This window comes from Trichosurus vulpecula, chromosome 4, assembly GCF_011100635.1.
Source record: "Trichosurus vulpecula isolate mTriVul1 chromosome 4, mTriVul1.pri, whole genome shotgun sequence".
In the NCBI taxonomy this organism is placed as follows: domain Eukaryota; kingdom Metazoa; phylum Chordata; class Mammalia; order Diprotodontia; family Phalangeridae; genus Trichosurus; species Trichosurus vulpecula.
The window spans coordinates 242,503,397-242,522,261 of record NC_050576.1 but is presented as its reverse complement, the minus strand read 5'-3'; the positions used below and the strand labels follow the sequence as shown (position 1 = coordinate 242,522,261).

The 18,865-nt window shown below is 39.5% G+C and overlaps 1 protein-coding gene across 1 annotated transcript in view; it reads right to left on the bottom strand.

Moving 5' to 3' along the window:
- LOC118847055 (multiple epidermal growth factor-like domains protein 6) overlaps window positions 1-18,865 on the bottom strand; it is a 773,415-nt gene that overhangs the window by 291,502 nt on the left and 463,048 nt on the right. Inside the window, 1 exon segment of the mRNA XM_036755675.1 lies at window positions 11,545-11,667. Within this exon segment, the coding sequence (XP_036611570.1) occupies window positions 11,545-11,667 (123 nt within the window).

Sequence of the window (18,865 nt, the reverse complement as noted above, 5' to 3'; positions counted from 1 at the left end):
TGAACATTGCTCTGCCTGTGTGCCCTCTTCCTCTCATTGGTCAGTTCCTTTAGATCAGGACCCAGGCCAGCTACATTCACTCCTTTCCTCTCTTGGGCATGCTCCGGGTTCTCTGGACTTCTTTCTCCTTAAATAATACTTATATTTCTTGATAAATACTTGTGAATTGATTGATTAAATTACCACTGAACACCCTTCCAATCCAGAAATTAATAATCCTCTTAAAGGGTCACTGTACAGAAGGGATCAGAAGACAGAGCAGCTGGGTCTGTAGTCAAGAGACCTGAATTTGAATCCAGCCTCAGGCACTTATTAGTTGCGTGACTCTGGGCAAGTCACTTAGCCTCAGTTTCCTCATCTGTAAAATGGGGATAATAATAGCAGAGTTTTTGTGAGGATCAAATAAGGTAATATTTGTAAAGCACTTCGCACAATGCCTGGCTCATAGTGAGTGCAACCCAAATATTTGCTACTATTATTATGGGACCATCGATCTAGAATTAGAAGGAACATCAGAAGCCATATAGTCCAGTCCTTTTGTTTTACAGAAAAAGAAACTGTGGCAGAGAGGGGCTGAGTGACTTGCCCTGAGTCACAGAGCTAATGGGTACCAACAGAAGAATTTGAACTCAGCTCCTTTGACTTCAGAATCGGTGCTCTTTCCATTGTACACCCTGAATTGTTGTCTTCTTCAAAAATTCAGCTCAAATATTGCTTCCACATGAGGTTTATTCTCATTCTTACAGTTGCTAGTGCCCTTACCAAGTAATATATGTATTATATATACATATATAGTTACACTTTTACGTATTATATATCTACATATGTATATATGCATGTATAATATTACTTAATTGCATCTGTATTAATTCTTCCAATAAAATATAAGCTTATCAAAGAAAAACAATGTTTTCTCTTTGTGTCTTCAATGTGTAGTCCACTGCCTGGTATACAGTAGGTGCTTAATAAATTTCTGTTACATAAATAAACAAATTGTATTTAGAGATGGAAAACCCTTTAGAGATCAGCTAACCTGACCTCTTCCTTTTCAAGGTAGGGAAACTGAGGCACAAAGGCATTATGTATTATGTCCAAGGCCCTAGAAATCATGATTAAAACCCAGCAGCTCTGACTCCAATATGTGTTCCATTATATCGGAGATGCCTCTGCTTTCAAGACATGACTGTGCTACAGAATATCCTTGGCTGTCTTTCTGACTGATGACAGAAAAAATTTTGGTTGAGTTGTTAGAGAGGGGATTTGAACTGAGATTTTGTGAATGGAGATCAAGGTCTTCTTGCACTGGGGTTGATGGTTTGTTGTCCTGAAATTCACCAAATGTTTACCTGCCCACCACTCTGTGGAGAGTTCTGTGCTGGGCCAGAGGGAAATGAACCAGACAGCATCCTTGTCCTTTTAGGGGTTTGAGCACCCCAAAACTCAGAACTATAATACAGTTTAAATAGTATGAGGTGTCTAAGAGAGTCACAAGAGGCTCTGTGAAAAGGGACAAGTAGAGAGGGAAATGAGGAAAGGGCAGAGCTTTGCTGAATAGAACTGTACCTAATGTGATGAGAGGGGAGAAATGGAGTCAGTGAAGATCAGTACATTCCAAGTGAACCAAGAAAGTTCAGTGTCATAGCAGGCAGAGGAGCAGAGGGCATGAAGAAAGCCTGGATGGGTCAGCACCACTGGAGACCGTAGAGCATCTGAGCAGATTCAGGATTGAGAAAAGACCACAAAACCTGGCAACCAGATGGCATCGGTGACCCCAGATAGAGCAGCTGCAGTCAAACAAACAATATGGAAGTCTGGCTACAAGTGGTTGGGACTAAAACTTGTAGGGATATTTGGAGGAGAGAAAGCCTTAAAATGGTATAGAAGCATGAGCCAACATTAGCAGAGATGAAGTAGAGGCTAAGCAAAGTAGTTTCTCTGTATTGTTAGGTGCACAAGTGTGTCGTATAAGTCCTAAGTGCTTTGCAAGGTCAATGAAGGAAGAAGAAATCAATGAACAGCTGAGATATCTATAGCCTCTTCCCAGAGTAGCACGATGGTATGCATACAGTATCAACTTTCAGAACTTGACTGTATCCATCCTATAAGTGTAGGCACTTCTGTTTGGGAACGAGGTAGGAGTCTGGGGGAGGGGCGAAAGAATATTGAAGCCCAGTTCTCCAGGTGCAGTAACAGGCAATGTTTCATGCCAATGGAACAGCAGGAAATTTGATTAGGTGAAATGAGATTCCCCAGATTGGGCACTGGCCAGACAACCCAGATAAATATGTTTAGCTTTGGTTATAGACTTTCTGTGCAGAAATTATACTTCCTATCATGCTAGGCTGTCGAGCCAAACCGAAAGTCTACCTTCAAAGAAATAGGGAGACTGGGAAACTTCTGTGTCTGTGACATTTCACGGAAAGAGATCCATGTGTCTCAATATTCAATACTGCATACCACATGCCTGGATTTCCGAGGAGACTGTGAGTAACATCACCCAGGTTCTGTCAAACACCCAGGTTATATTCTCATTTGATGCCATCTAATTAGAGGAAAGAACGAGTGAAGTATAGTGCTGAATGGCAGGAAAGTGTAAGCGAGCTGCATTCTAGTTTCACCTTGATCACAAGCAGACACGATTTCAGACAGATTTCTCTCTGGACCTCAGTTTTATCATTTGTCAAAAAAAGAGTACAAATTCAATAATTTATAAGATCCACTCCAGCCCCCAAATTCCAGGATTCATGGCCAGTTTGTGTTAAGTCAACTATTTGCATATTAAATGACATTTTCCATAAACTGATCAATAATCAACAAGCATTAAGTGCTTACTGTGCATAATTAGCCTTTCATTTTGATCTTGGAAATGTGTTTTGAAAGATGGAGTGAATGGGTAGAAGTGGATCCTCACACATACTAAAGATCATACTTAGAAACCTTGAAAAGAGCCTAGAGGACATAATGTGCATTCTATGTGCATTCTATGTATGCATTCTATGTTTACTTAACTCTTTCATTCACATCTGGCATAAAGTTAAGTAGACAGTCAGATTTCTGAGACATGGGGAAGCATTGTGCAAATGATTTCAAATAAAAAGTTTTGGTCCATCAACTTAGGCACAGGTTTGGTTAGCTAACTCTAATAATCCAGAACAAATAAGATGTTAATATTTTATTATTTATTACACTCAGTGTGGCATGCTCCACTAGTAGATAAGGAGGGGAAATGCTCCCTTCACAATTCAACAAACAATATATATTGTATGAAACAAAGAAAAAAGAAGGCTGCTCATTGTAGCTGGTTATACAAGGAAAAAAATTTGTATTATGGAAAATGCATACCATTAACTATATGATATATGCAGGTTAAGAGAAGTATCATTAACTCCTGTAACTTAATAATACACATTTTTAGGAAAACACATATCACTAACTACAGGAGACAGATAAGGGATGTGCCCATGTCAGTACATCTAGTTTAATTAAATCAAATCACTACCTGTCAGGCCAAATAAGAGAGGAGGAGGGCATTCCAGAGACTCTGAAATCCTGTTTTTAACTTAAATTTTATTTATTTATCAATTAAGTCTTTTTGTAGCAATTAGAAGAGGCATTGAAGAGAACCAGCAGTTGACTCTATCCCTACAGTTCATTCAAGGGAAATATATAGCACAATGGTGAATGCAGAACAAAATGGATTCAGTTATGTTCTCCCCCAAATTCTCTGTAAACAAAGTTAAGCCTCAAGTTCTGTATTATAATTTAGACAATGATACACTAGTCTTCCTTGAAATGTCAGGGACTTGTTATCAGGAAATGTTTACCTATAGAATAAATGATTGTTAACATTCAAAGGAATTCAACAGAGATCATTTAAACTGAATTGAGTTTAAAATCAGTAACTGGGTACCTACTAAGTATCAATCAGTAAATATTTATTAAGTACCTATCATGTGCTGGGCACTGTGCTAAGTACTGTGGATACAAAGAAAGGCAAAAAGTGGCCTTTTCTGTCAAGAAGCTAATAGTCTAATGGAGAGAAAACATATAAATAACTAGGTATATGCAATTTCTTCCTTCCTTCCTTCCTTCCTTCCTTCCTTCCTTCCTTCCTTCCTTCTTTCCTCCTTCTTTCTTCCTTCCTTTCTTTCTTTCTTTCTTCCTTTCTTCCTTCCTTCCTTCCTTCCTTTCTTTCTTTCTTTTTCTTTCTTTCTTTCTTTCTTTCTGTCTTTCTTTCTTTCTTTCTTTCTTTCTTCTGTATGTGTGTATGTATGTATGTATATGCATATATACATATATACACATAAGTCTTTTTTACTCTAACATTCTAGGTATTAGGTATTGGAGTTGGGATAGTATCACACCTCTGAGAAAACCTGCTGCTTTTAGATCCTGCCTCCCTGCCTTGGCACTGGCTGTCTCTCATGATTGGGAGACATACATACACACATACATTCATATGTATACACAGGTACACACATATATATGGAGAGAGAGAGAGAGAGAGAGAGAGAGAGAGAGAGAGAGAGAGAGAGAGAGAAAGTAATTTCACAGGAGAAGGCATTAGCAGCTTAGGGGATGAAGAAAACCATCCTGTACTTAGAAGATGGGTTTTTAGGTGAGTATTAAAAGTATTCAGGGAAAGAGAGGCAGAGAGTTGAGAAGGCAGGAAATTCTAACTGATACCTGATATCTAGAATACTAGAGTAAGGTAGGGCCTTAGATGCCATCTAATTCAAAGGATCATAGCTTTAGACCTGGACAGGACCTTTGAGTTACTTCATCCCAACCACCTCATTTTATAGATGAAAAGCCAGTTCAAAATCCAAGGCAGGGTTTGAATCCGGATCTGCCTTTCTCTAATTTACTGTGTATCTACTGTGTTTTGGGATACAAAAAAGAACAAGTCAGTCCCTGCTTTCAAAGAGTTTATATTCTCATGGGAGAAGGTAACAAATAAAAAAGGAGCTGAAAAGCACTCTGTGTGTGAGAGTGTGTATGAGTATGAGTGTGTGAGAGTATGAATGTGTATGAGAGAGTATGTGTGTGTGTGTGAGTATGGTGGGGACAGTAGGCAAGCGGACATTGTCTAAAGTGGCTAAAGAATGATATGTAGGGCTAGTTTGGGAAAAGATGCAGGGAAAGCTCACTTGTCTGTCTTCCCAGGGGAAGAGGCTGAGCTTCTAGTGGAGGGAGCTGAGGATGACAGCCATAGCACAGGCAGAACACAGTGGAGACGGGAAGAGACAAGAATATTCCTTTTTCACCTCTTTGTTTCATAGATTTAGAAAGCTGGACCCAGAGAGGTGAAGCTGGAGGTCTGGTCAGGTCATCTAACTGCCCATTTGCTGGTCTTCCAACTCTGCCTCACTGCCCTCTTGTTTTCAGGAGGAGCTAAAGAAGAAACCAGGTAAGTGAAACTATGTCATCGAAAAGAGTTTCACTCAAATTAAGGAGAGGCAAAAGATTTAATTAGCTATGCAAATCAGGTGACTGCCAGCCTTTCCAGCCCTCACATATGCAGAAACATCCAACATGTGGTTAAAAGTTGGTCTGTATTTATAAAAGCAATCTTAGGAAGGTGAATGAAATTTATCTTTATTTAAAAAATGAAAATATTATTTAAAGCCTTTTCAAATGATTATTTTATCCCATTCATAAGTGGTGCCCAACATCTTTATCCTCTGAATAACTCTCAATAGCATTTACTGTAAAAGACCAATAAATAAACATGAATTAGTCATCCCTGTTCTCCCTTCAATTGGTCTAGCTCATTTACAATCTTTTTTCCTCATATAAAGTACCTTGAATTTCCAAACAAACTCAAACATTTGAAGTTCAATTATGTATTTAAGCAAATATGAAAGCAATAACCACTCTGCTGTGGAGCATACAGAATCACCGGTGAGGAGAACCTCCCTGCCAAATAATCACTTATGGAAATTATAAGATGGCAATAGAATGATGGCAATAGAATAAATGTGAGGCTGTGGTCGGGTTTGTTCTTGGGTCTGCAGCAACATGGGGCAAAGCAAAGTGGCCCCTTCAGGGGAAAAATCTTCCAACCAAACCAGACACTTGCTTTACTCTTCTTTGGTTCAGCTTAATTACGTGAAAAAAATATTAAACACTTGTTATGTACAAGATATTGTCTTAGGGCTGGGAATTTTAATTTTTTTGGTGGAGGTGGGGGAAGGCTGGTAAAGGGGACTATTTTTCCTAAGGACTTTGTAAGTAAAGACTAAAGCAAGCAGCTCTTGCCTTTAAGACATATACATTCTACTTGAGGAATATACGTAGACAGTCATATAAACAGACATGTCGATAGGCATGTAAATAAGTTATATTCAAAGTTATGCAAAGTAATTTCAGGAATGAGAACATGAACAACTGGGGAAGGGCTGGATATCAGGACAGACTTTGGGGTTGGCCCCTGTACTGTGCTTTGAAGAAATCTCAGAAATCTTAAGATTAGAGATGAAGAGTGAATGCATTCCAGATATGAGAACTTACTGGGTCAAGGCAAAGAGAGGCAGGCTATTCAAAGAATTGTATTGATTGGGGTTAGCATACTAGTTGGATTGGACAAGAGAATGTGTGATGTGAGTAATGTGCAGCCAGACTAGAATGGTGGGTTGGAGCCAGACTGTGGAGAGCTAATTGGTGCAAAAGAGTCAGGAAGAGCTAAGCCTCACATACTAGCTGAGGGCCCCTGGGCAAGTCTTTCATCACTGTTTGTCTCAGTTTCCTCATCTGTTAAATGAGGATAAAAAAATAAAGCACTAACCTCTCAGGGTTGCTATGATAATAAAATGAGATTACTTGTATGCATATACATACACACAAACTTACAGTACGTATATTTGTATTATACACATGCATATATAGGTGTATGTATATATATATGTATATATGATTTCACAAATCTTAATGTGCTATAGCATTAATTAATTTGCGTTTCATTTTAGAAACAAGAAAAGACCAGTAACATTTCTAGCATTACTAATCTCTGTTACCAATGACCTTAAGAAAAGGAAAGAGAGAAACTTGACTGAAATTCAATCTAACAATACAATAATTAATTACAATGAATAAATTAAGGATTTAGAATGTGCTTAGAATCATACAGGGGATGGGGCAAAAACAAAATTAGAAACAGTCCTCACCTGCCCAGAGTGAGCCTCTGCTCTACTAGTCTAAGAATGTTGAGAAGGCAAATTGTTCTCTCTAGGGTCCAATCTCCCTTAATTCTTTTCTTTTTTGATATTGATCAAGAAATGAACCGATGAAACTACACACATACATATAAATTTATAAATATATATATAAGTTTATAAATATGTTACATACATACACATATATAATATTAATAAATAAATCTATATTGTAAACAGATTTATTTATTTTAAACAGGGATACCCCTCTCCTCTAACTGAGACAAGCACCATGGGTTGATATCAGCCTGGTGAGGCAAAAGAACCAGTTGTCTAGATCAAGAAGACAGAGCTGGGTGGCCATGGCTAGGCCTCATTTCCTGGTCTCCCAACAGGCTTAGGGTTTTTGATTTTTGCCTGGTAGTTTGTTCTTAGAATGATGTTTGTGTTCCAATAGTTCCAGCACCTTCACAATCTTGACCTTAATCTGTCACAATGGGCACCAGCTGAAATAGGGCTATGACAATTGCTTCTTGAAATCAGTTGACAAAGAAAAGGAATGACATTATGATTCACTGTAACCAAAATGAGGCAAAGAACTGTGGAAAGGTGCTACACCAGTGCCAAAGTACCTGCTGTGGGGTCATCTCTCCCCCTCCCCTGTCGCCATTCATTCATGAAGGATCTGATGGGAAACTCTCAGGCCAAATGTAGGGGTTTTGTTACCACAGTGCAAATCTGCTCTGGGACTATGCTTATAGAAGGTCACTGGGCCAGACCATGAACTAGCTACTGGGGAAATGCAGAACACACACCCACACCCATATCCATATGCACATCCACACTGACCCAAACACATACACATACATATACCTATTCACCCCCTCATACACATTCACACTCCCCTACTCACACACCCAACACACACACACACACACACTTATGCATCCACACGCATACATACACTCACAGAGACTCACCAAATAAAGCACATACACCCACTGACACCTACCTACCCCCCCATACTCACCCCCACACTCCAGCACACATTCATCCATATATGTACATACAGACTCATCCACCCACTCACACCTACCTACCCCCACCCACACCCATCTACCCCCACAAAATTCAAGGATGTTGGAATTAGAAGGGCCCTAAGAGACTGTTTAATCCAAATCATTCATTTTACAGATGAATAATTAAGTACTGAAGCTCTTAGACAGAGTGCTTTTTAGCCTCTTCTAAAAGATCTACGTTCTTTAAGGCCTGAATTATTTTGTATTTGTAATGGGAAAACAAAACAAAATGAAATTTTAGTTTCTAGGGGAAAAGAAGACTAATTGCTCTTAGTCCATGTGTGGGAGGAGCCATAAGTCCACCAGATGCTATGCCTGGTGCTGCAAAGACCCTGACCTCAGCCCGACTTACTGACATGTTCTTCCTCTTGCATGCCTGGCCAGATCTTTCCCCTAGATTCTCCAGATCCTACTCACAGATCTGAGCCATCTCCATTCTGAACCATCTGGCAGCACCTCTGGCTGCTCATCTGAGCCACCTGCTAAGTTCCCACTGGCCAATGACCTTAGCTCAGGACAGAGCTTTGGAAGAAAGGGAGGGATGAGATTCCATGGGGCCACTGAGGGACAAGGTTTTCAAAGGAATGATGGTGTGACACAAATCAAAGGAAGTTAAGGGGACCGTGGTTTAGTATCATCCATAAGAAACATAGCCACAGATAGTCAACACCAATGGGGTAGCCTGAAAGAAAAATGGAGCCTGTGTAAAGTGGATGCTGCACTGGACCAGCAATCTAAGGACCTGAGTTCAAATCCTGTCTCTGCTATTTACTACTTGTGTGCCCTTGGGCCAGTCAATTAAACTGTTTGAGCCTCAGTTTCCTCTCCTGTAAAAAGAAGGGGTTTGATTCACTCCTCTCTAAAATCTTTTCTAGCTCCAAATCCAATGATTCATTACCTTATTCATCATGCATTTATTAGACACCTATTATTTGCTGGGCATTATGCATACAAATCATACATCTTCTGCTTTCAAGGAACTTCACATTTTATTCATTCATTCATTCATTCATTCTTTCGTATATTTATTTATTTATTTATCTAGAACTTAGCACAGTGACTGGCACATTGTAGGTGCTTAATAAATGTTTATTGATTGAATATAGGGAGAACAAATATGGACAAAGATAAGCAAATACTAAATACAAAATAAATACAAATAATTTGGGGATGGGGCACTAATTGCTGGGGAGATAAAGATAAACCTCCAGACAAGGGAGCTATTTGAACCAATCTTGGAATGGATCCAAAGATTTATTCTGGAAGAGTGTTACGGTGGAGACTTGAGGCATCATACCTGGGTTCACATCCCACTTCCGAGGCTTACACCTGTGTGACAAACCAGCTACTTCCAGAGCTGAGGCCTGTAAAATGAGAGAATTAGACTAAATGGCCCCTGGGGGCTCTCTTAGCTCTAGCATGGTGAGCCTGTGATTCTCTGAGCTGGAGGTGATGGGGTAGTGAAGTCCAGTCATGGGAGACAGACTGCTTAAAGGCAAGGAGATGCATGATGGGATCTCACATAGGAGCGCCAGGTTGTAGAGTTGTTTGGCTGGAACCAGGACCGTGTAAAGGAGAGCAATGTGCTAATTAGGCCAGTCCTGGTCTATCTGACTATCTGTCAGTCAAACAGTCAACAACATTTGTTAATTGCCTACTGTGTACTTACTATGAACTTGCTAGCTGCATTCTGCTACACTTTGGGGATACAGAGATAGTCCTTGCTTTCCAGAAGCTCACAGTCTAATGAGAGACAACATACAAATGACTATATTCAAATATACAGGATAAATTGGAGATAATCACCAGAGGGAGGACACTAGAATGAAGGGGGATTGGGAAAAGCTTCCTGCAGCAGAGAAAATGTTAGCTTGGACTTGAAGGAAGCCAAGGAAGATGGGAGTTGTAGTCGAGGAAGGAGAGAATTCTATGCATGTCCCTGTCTGAGCTCCTTTCTTTACAATGAAGGGGAAGGGAATGCCTTAGATGACGTTCTCAGGTGAACCCGCTTTGGGTCTTAGGCCAAACTTTCCAGATCACATTTCCTACAGTGATTTATTTGTCATGAACCCAGTTCTCAGATCATCCCTGGAACTCCCTGGCACACACAAACAAGGGAAAGCTCCCCTGTCCTTCATGAGGATTCCAGGGCAACCTGCTATGTTACTAGAGACACAGATGGCATTTCCATTGTGACTGAAGGTTCACTATGTCAGCACAAGCTTCCAATGGAAACAGAAAGCGCCTGCATGGTCTATTTTAACAAGTGACATTGTGAGGAGCAAACTTCAAGGATTCGTGCAGAGCAGAAAGGAGAAGGTTTCCTGGAAGCAGATTGTCAATGTATTTGCTACCACCTAATGACCAGAGTCCTGTTTCACCCTGCCGTCCAGACATGGTACCCCAATGCTGTGGTAATTGCTCAAGTCCAGCCAGAAACAAGGTGGCAGCTTTGACAGTCACCAGCACATACCCTTAATTATCCCCCTAGGGGTGTAATTATCTACACCTGCCCCAGGCTGCTAGCATGGCTTCACTGTCCAGCCAGACCTAAACACACAAAGATGCTCTGATGCTGCCCTTCGGGGGTGGGGGTGGGGATGGCAGCTAACCCAGAGCTCTCTGAGATTCTGTTTACTAGGGGTTTTTTTTTGTTTGTTTGTGGGGGAGGGGCGTTATGCTAGATATCCCTCCTTGGAGAAGTCCAAGGGAGGAGGAATTAGGAGCCATCCCACTTTCTTCCCTTTGGGTAGCCAACTACCAAACTTAGACAGGAAAGGGAGGGAGAGTGTTAAGAAACAGGAGGATGCCAGTGAGGTTTGGTGAGAGTTAGTTAGATAATGCATTGCTATGATGGAGGCAACTTCAAGCAGAAGAATCTATCCCTTCCTCCCTTTGGTTAATTTTGTACCCTTATAATCCCAGACTTGACATCTATGAGTATTTTATCACAAGCATTATTTTCACCTTAGAACTAAATGAAGCACTTTCAGAAAACAGGCACTTTACTGAGGGAATTAAATGCACGATTGAAATTCTGTAATCAGTACATGACACAAGCAAGCCCGACTCTAATCATATGTTTCTCATAATAAGCTGTTTGAAGTGTTCTTAGGGTTACAATTTTATAATCTAGACATGAGAAGAAGATCTGCACCCTTGACAACATGGAGCAGAGGTACTCCAACTGGCTCGGGATTAAAGGCACTCTCCACCTCCTCCCCAGCCCCCACCCCCAACCTGCCCAGTCTGCATTAGAAAGATGTTCTCCATTGGCTTATCAGCAAGCAGGCAGAAGTGAATATTGTTACCTTTGCAGCCTTTTCCATCTTCTTTCAGTTTCTGGCCAGCTTGGCATTTGCAGTAATAGCTGCCAATTGTGTTACAGCACTGGTCCTGACAGCCACCATTGTCAATGGCGCATTCGTTCACATCTGCAGAAGAGTGAAGAACAATTAGCTCCTGGCAGGGAGAAATCCGGAGAGAACCTGACAGGTTGGGATCCAGGCGGAGCCTGGCAGGTTAGAACCCAGACAGAACTTGGCAGGGAGGGACAAAGAGAGCCTCTTCTAAAATTGAAGAAACAGGGTCATTTCTCTCCTACTAATTTTTTTTTTCCAGATAGCTTGAAATAACCTGGAGGTCTCTAGTGGAGGAGCCTAGGGATCTGTCATCAGCTCTAAACTAATATTTCTATCAATGATTTGGGAAAAAAATCTTAAGTTTGCACATGACATAATGGGGAGAAGAATAGATAATATGTTGGATGGAAGAATTAGGTACCTAAGAGATTTCAGAAAGTTGGAATAATGAACTAGAAATCTCATAATAATAACTGGCATTTAAAAATGTTTCAAAGTCAGCAAGGCAGTTTTCATATATTATTTCATTTGAACCTTATGAACACACACACACACATAAACACACACACACACACACACACACACACACACACACACACACACACTCCATAACCCTTATTAGGCAGATGTTGGAGTTGCCATTTTTCTCATCTTACAGAGGACACAGGCTCAGAAAGGGTGATTCCCTTGCCCACGATTCCACAGCCAGTGAATATAAGAAATGAGATTGAAAAAGGTCTTATCTTGACTTCAACTCTGGTCTTTTATCTATTCTATCCCACTGCCTTTTCCAAACTAATGGATCCAATTCAGTAGGGATAAGTGCCCCAAGTTCAACACGTTAACATTTATTAAACACTTATTATGTTCCAAAGACTATGACCAACAGTCAATGTAAAAAATCAATTTCTCAAGTGCAAGATGGGAGAGACTTGCTTTGACAATTGTTCATGTGAAAATGATTTGAGGGTACTGGGGGAATGGCATGTTCGATGAGTGAAGAGTATGACATAGCAGTCAATAAAGCTAGCAGGAATTTTAGCTGCATCATAGAACCAAAGTGTTCAGAAGTCTGACTTTTCGGTGTCATGGATTCCCACCCCAAATGGTAGTCTGGTGAAACCTATGTATGAACCCCTTCTCAGAAAAAAACATTTCTAAATGCACAAAATAAAATCATAGCATTACAAATTAAATCAAAGGTTAGTGAAAATGAAAGATGTGATTGCTTCCTTCCTCCAAGTTCATGGACACCCTGAAATCTATCCACATACCCTTTGTGGGTCCAGGTTAAGAAACCTTCATTCATAGTAATAGCGACTATACTGCTGTAATGTGCTCTGGTCAAACTACATCTGAAGTATTCTATTTTTTGATAATATCAAATGAGATAACATATATATGATGCTTTGCAGACCTTAAAATACTATACAAGGAACACCAAAAGTCTTGGTGAAGGTTTAAGCTATCAAAACTTACACTCCAAAATGCAAATCAAAACAACTCTTAGGTACCACATCTCTCCTGACAGATTGGCTAACATGACAAAACACGAAAATGATAAATGCTAGAGAGGATGTAGGAAAACTGGAACATTGTTACATTGTTGGTGGAGTTGTGAACTGATCCAGTCATTCTGGAGAGCAATTTGGAACTATGCCCAAAGGGCTATAAAAATGTGCATACCTTTTGACCCAGCAATACCACTTCTAGGGCTGTATTCCACACAAGTGGGAAATGGACCAGTATGTACAAAAATATTTATAGCAGCTCTATTTGTGGTAGCAAAGAATTGGAAATCAAGGGGATGTCCATCAATTGGGGAATGGCTAAACAAATTGTGATATATGAATGTAATGGAATACTATTGTGCTATAAGAAATGAGGAGCAGACAGACTTCACCGTAACCTGGAAAGACTTACGTGAACTGATGCTGAGTGAGGGGAGCAGAATCAGGAGAACACTATACACGATTACAGACACACAGTATCTGTAAGGACTAACTTTGATAGACTTGGCTCTTCTCATCAATGCAAGGTTCAAAGACAGTTCCAAAAGACTCATGATGGAAAAAGCTATGCACATCTAGAGAAAGAATTACAGAGTCTGAATGTATGTGGAGACGAACTATTTGCTTTCTTTTTTTTTCCCCTTTTTTTTGGTTTCATCTCTTGTTTTGCATGATTCCTTCCATTGGTTATAATTCTTCTTTACAACTGGACTATTATGTAAATAAGTTCAATGTGAAGGTATACGTAGAACCTATATTGGATTAAATGTTTTCTTGGGGGGGAGGAGCGAGGAGAGAGAGGGAGAGAAAATTTGGAACTCAAAAACTTGTGGAACTGAGTGTTGTAAATTAAAAATAAAAATAAATTTAAAAAAAACTAAAAAATTAAAAAAGAAAGAAAAAATAAAGTTTGCACTCTGTAGAAATAACAATAGTGGTGGTAGTAGTAGTAGTAGTAGTAGTAGTAGTAGTAGTAGTAGTAGCAGTAGCAGAAGTAGTAGTAGTGGTAGTAGTAGTAGTAGTAGTAGTAGTAGTAGTAGTAGTAGTAGTAATTATTATTATTAGTTGTTACTGTTTAGTTGTTTGATTTGTGTCCAACTCTTTGTAACCCCATTTGAGGTTTTCTTGGCCAAGATACTGGTCTTTCCTTATCCACCTCGTTTTAGAGACGGGGGAACTAAGGCAAACATAGTTAGTGACTTCAGGATGACACAGCTAATAGGTGTCTGAGGCTGGATTTGAATTCAGGTCCTTCTGACTCTGGGGCAGCACTCTATCCACTGCCACCTAGCTGCCCTTATTATCAGGATAGAAATTGCTAACTTGGAGCCTTCTAGAAAAGGATGATAAGGCTAATGAGAAGATTTAGAGGTCTACCACATTAGAATCTATCAAAAGACCTAAAGGATTTTCATTCAATTGTACTTGGAATGATTAGCCTGAGGGGTAATCTGCTAGCTAAGTCTGCAAACAGGAAGAGGTATTAGATGACTCTCCTTGATCTCAGAGGCTGAACTAGGAGCAGTATGTTAAAGTTACATCCAGGTAGGTCTTTTGTATAATACAAGGGGAAACGAACAAACAAAAACCTGCCTTGCAATTTGAGCCATACTGAAGTATGATGAGATGCTTTAGAAGTTGGTAATTTCTCTTCCCTGGAGAACTTTCAACACAGGGTGAGATGATTTACCCTTCAGTATGTATGTCTCTGCTTTGACAGGTAAACTGAACTACTTGAACTCTGAGTTCTCTTTTAATTCCAATATTCTGTAAAGTACTGAAAAAGGCAAAAGATTTTCAGTGGTTGGTGGAAGGGCAGGAACTCACCATCTGAGATCTGAAATATGATCGTGCCATGCAAACACTTAGGGTGAGTCAATAGATGTTGTTACCTTGGGAAGGAAATTGGGAATTTCTCCTCCAAATAGTCTCAAAAACAGGCTCATGTTAAGGTTTATAAATATATAACAACTGACATTTTACAATACTCTGAAGTTTGTGAAACATTTTACATATACCATCTCCTTTGATCCACACACTAACCCTATGAAGTAAGTGCTACAGACTTTAGAAGTCTCTTTGTATGATTCAAGAAAGCATGCTTCAGTGCTTAGACACTTAGCTCACAGCACAGTCCTTTGAAGACACTTTCCATACTTAACTTGGGCAGAGACTTCAAATTCCTTCTTTCAATGACTCATAGTTAATGACACTTTCAACAAAAAATACTACAGCCAAAGGAAAGTGTAGTCTGGAATAGTAATCTAATAGATGACAGTCTTTATTTTGTATCCTATCCCTGACCTCCTACTGCCAAACAATCTAAATGTTAGCACAAGAGGAAAGGCAATGCAATTGGAGTTAGAAGGTGGACAGGAATAGGTGTGGTTCTGCTAGGAAATTGTCTGGTGCTCTCCAAGTATATTTTAGCCATAAGATGGCATCTACAGTATGGGTATTTTCATACTTTGGTCTTGAAGCGAACCCATTAAATTACGTAGCTGACACATAGTAATTTCTTAGGAATAAGCCCAGGATAGTAATGATGCTGCTCCTGCTTATAGTAACTAACACAGGATTACATATTTAGAGCTGGAAGGAACCTTCCATATAGTTTATTCACCTCATTTTTATGGACTTGGAAACATTGAGTCTCAGAAAGTAAGATGGCTTGCCCTAGTATTACATAATTAGTGATTTCCCAGATCCCCTGAATCCAGAGATCCAGTGATCTTTCCAGTACCTTGCTTCTGTGTCTAACTTCGAAGCTTGCAAAGCATATACACACATATACGTGTGTGTATATATATATACCTAACACATATATAATATATGATGTATATATAAATATATGTATGTATATATAAAATACATGGGTATATACACATATATTTAGATGTATAGATGTCATTTGACTTTCAAACAACCCTGTAAGTACTAAAGATATTTTAATCACCAATTTACAAATAAGGAAACTGAGGCAGAAAGGGTAAATCACTTTCCCAATGTCATATAGCTACTAAGAGGCCAAGGTGAGTTTCTAAACCAGTCCCTCTGAACTGCAAGTTCTGGACTCTATCTGCTTTATGAGCATATATTTTAAAATAAGTTAATTTATTTATTTTTAGTTTTCTACATTAACTTCCATGAGTTTTAAATTTTCTCCCCCTCCCCAAGATGGCATGCAATCTGATATAGGCTCTACATAAACATTCCTATTAAATGTATTTGTACATTAGTCTTTATAAGCATATTTTTCAAAGCCCTATGAGCTAAATATTATTATAATTATTCCCATGTTACAGGTGAGGAAACTGAGCCTCTGAGAAATCAAGCAGGTGGCCATGGTCACTCGAGTAGTGTCTGAAAAGGTATTTGAATTCATGTCTCCTGATGTCAAACTAGGACTTCTTCCTCTAATTTATTAAGTGGATCTGTATCTCTCTCCCCTTGCTGACAAATTATGGTAGCATACATTGATGATTTATCTTTTGGGGAAGAGATTTCAGAATAATGGGGCTAAAAGGCATCCAACTTTACCTTTGTTGTCCTTACTTCTTGACCTGGCATTCTGTCACATCATTTTTTTTTAGTGCAAAGCCTGTGTTTAATTAACTTTTCATTTTTTAAAATGGAAGATACCAAAGCTATTTTTTCTAGTTGGTAGATAAAGGTCTTAAGATTCTTCAGTGTTGGAACAGCCAGTGATTATAAAAACTGATTGCCTCCAATGCAATCCATTTCCTATTAACAATGGAGTGGCAAAGTATCAGGCTTCATTCAGTCAGTCGTCACATACCTCATGCTTGAGAAGGCAACATGGGATCTGGAAGTTTCTTATCCTCTGGGGAGCTCTTAAGAGTCCACTGATTAATATCAAAAGCCCTCAAGACAGTGTTCTAGAAGCTCCTGTAGGTTTGGAGCTGCTCTCTAGACTACCGTCACAGGAGGATGGGAAACAGTCTGAACATCCCCACTAACCGCAGCAGACCCTCACCGATCTGCCACCTGTGAACATCAATCATTCTACTCGGTGGCACTTTTTGAAGGCAGCTAACAAGGAATGTCACAATTGGGAAAGCCAGGCATGGTGCATTTCATCCATATGGCTAATCTGGACACTTCACAGAATCATTTAATATAAGAGCTGGAAGGGACCTCAGAAACCCTCCAGTCTAACTGGCACTTGAAAAAGCCTACCTTTACAATTCACCTGACAAGTGGTCATTAAATCTCTGTTTGAAGACTTCTCCTGAGCAGCCCACTCCACTTTTCAATAACTCTAATTTTTTGTTGTTGTTTTCCCCTAATGGCGAGCCTAAATGTGTTTCTTTTCAACTCCCACCCATCATTCTTAGCTCTGGAACCAGTAGAACAAATCTAATGACACAGGTGAGTAGCTAGGCAATTAGCTGGCACAGAGCAGAACTTAGGAATCAGGAAGACTGGAGCTCAAACACTGCCTCAGGCTGGCTGCATGATCTTAGGCAAGTCACTTGACCACACTCTGCCTTAGCTTGCTCATCAATAAAATGGGGATAATAACAACACCTTCCTCCCAGGGTGGTGGTGAGAATAAAATATTTTCTATAAAAATGCCATAAGTATACCCAAGATAACCTTTAAAATAACTTTTTAGTATACATATAGATATATAAAATTAAGACATTAATTTTATTTCTTACCACCTTTTTCTCTTTTATCATTTATTTTCCCTCCTACTACCTTCCCCCCCCATTGAAAAAAGATGAAAAAAAGCCTCTGTAAAAATGCTTATAGTCAAGCAAAAAAAATGCTTCCTAGCCATGTCCAAAATACATTTCATTGCACATCTCCAGTCCATCTCCCCTGCCAAGAAGTGGGTAATGGGTTTTATTGTCATTCTTCTGCAATTGTGGTTACTTATTGCATTGATCAGAGTTTTGGAGCTGTCCTTTAAATAAGTTTTCATTCATCAATATCATTTCTAAAACATAATGCTTTGAAATTGAACACTTTACTGTAGATGAAATTCACAATGGGAGAATACAATGGAATCTCTGTGCTACAGTGGATGATGGAGTACTGGACTTGGAGCCAGGAACCTTTGAGCTCAAATCTGGCCTCAGATTTTCTCTAGCCATATGACTCTAAGTCACTTCATTTCTCTAGGCCCTAGTTTCCTCATCTAGAAAATGAGGAATTTTGACTCCAGACAGAGGGAGCGGGCCTCAAGGATTTCATTGAGTCCCAAATCTAGAGTCCTACGATTGCTCTGGATTTTATGCCCCTATCATTGTAGTACAAGACCGCTTTGGATTTGGGGGCTGTTTCTCCATGTAGTTCACTCGTATCGAACCTGTCATGCATTAAAATCCCTTCACAATCATTTACACATGAGCTACTGTTTAGCCTTGCCTCCTCGTATTGTACTTATTTAGTTGACTCTTTCAAGCCAAGGAGGACTTTACATTTATGTCTATTAAATTTCACCTTTTTGGATTCAAGTCATAATTTTAACTTGCTTTCAAGTCTAGAAAATCCCTGGTGCCTCAGAAGTGCTTAATAAATTCTTGTTGACTGATCAACTGGTACTATGCTAAGGAATTGGCACTCTATGTTCTTCTTTTCATATTTTTAGTATTATGGTTTTTAGTAAACACTTTGCGAGTACAGTTTGCTTCACATAAGCACAATTCATACGTGAGCCAAAAGGCATCACCCATACTATATTGAAGCAGCTCAAAAGAAAAGTGAGAAGTGCAAATTTAGAGACATCT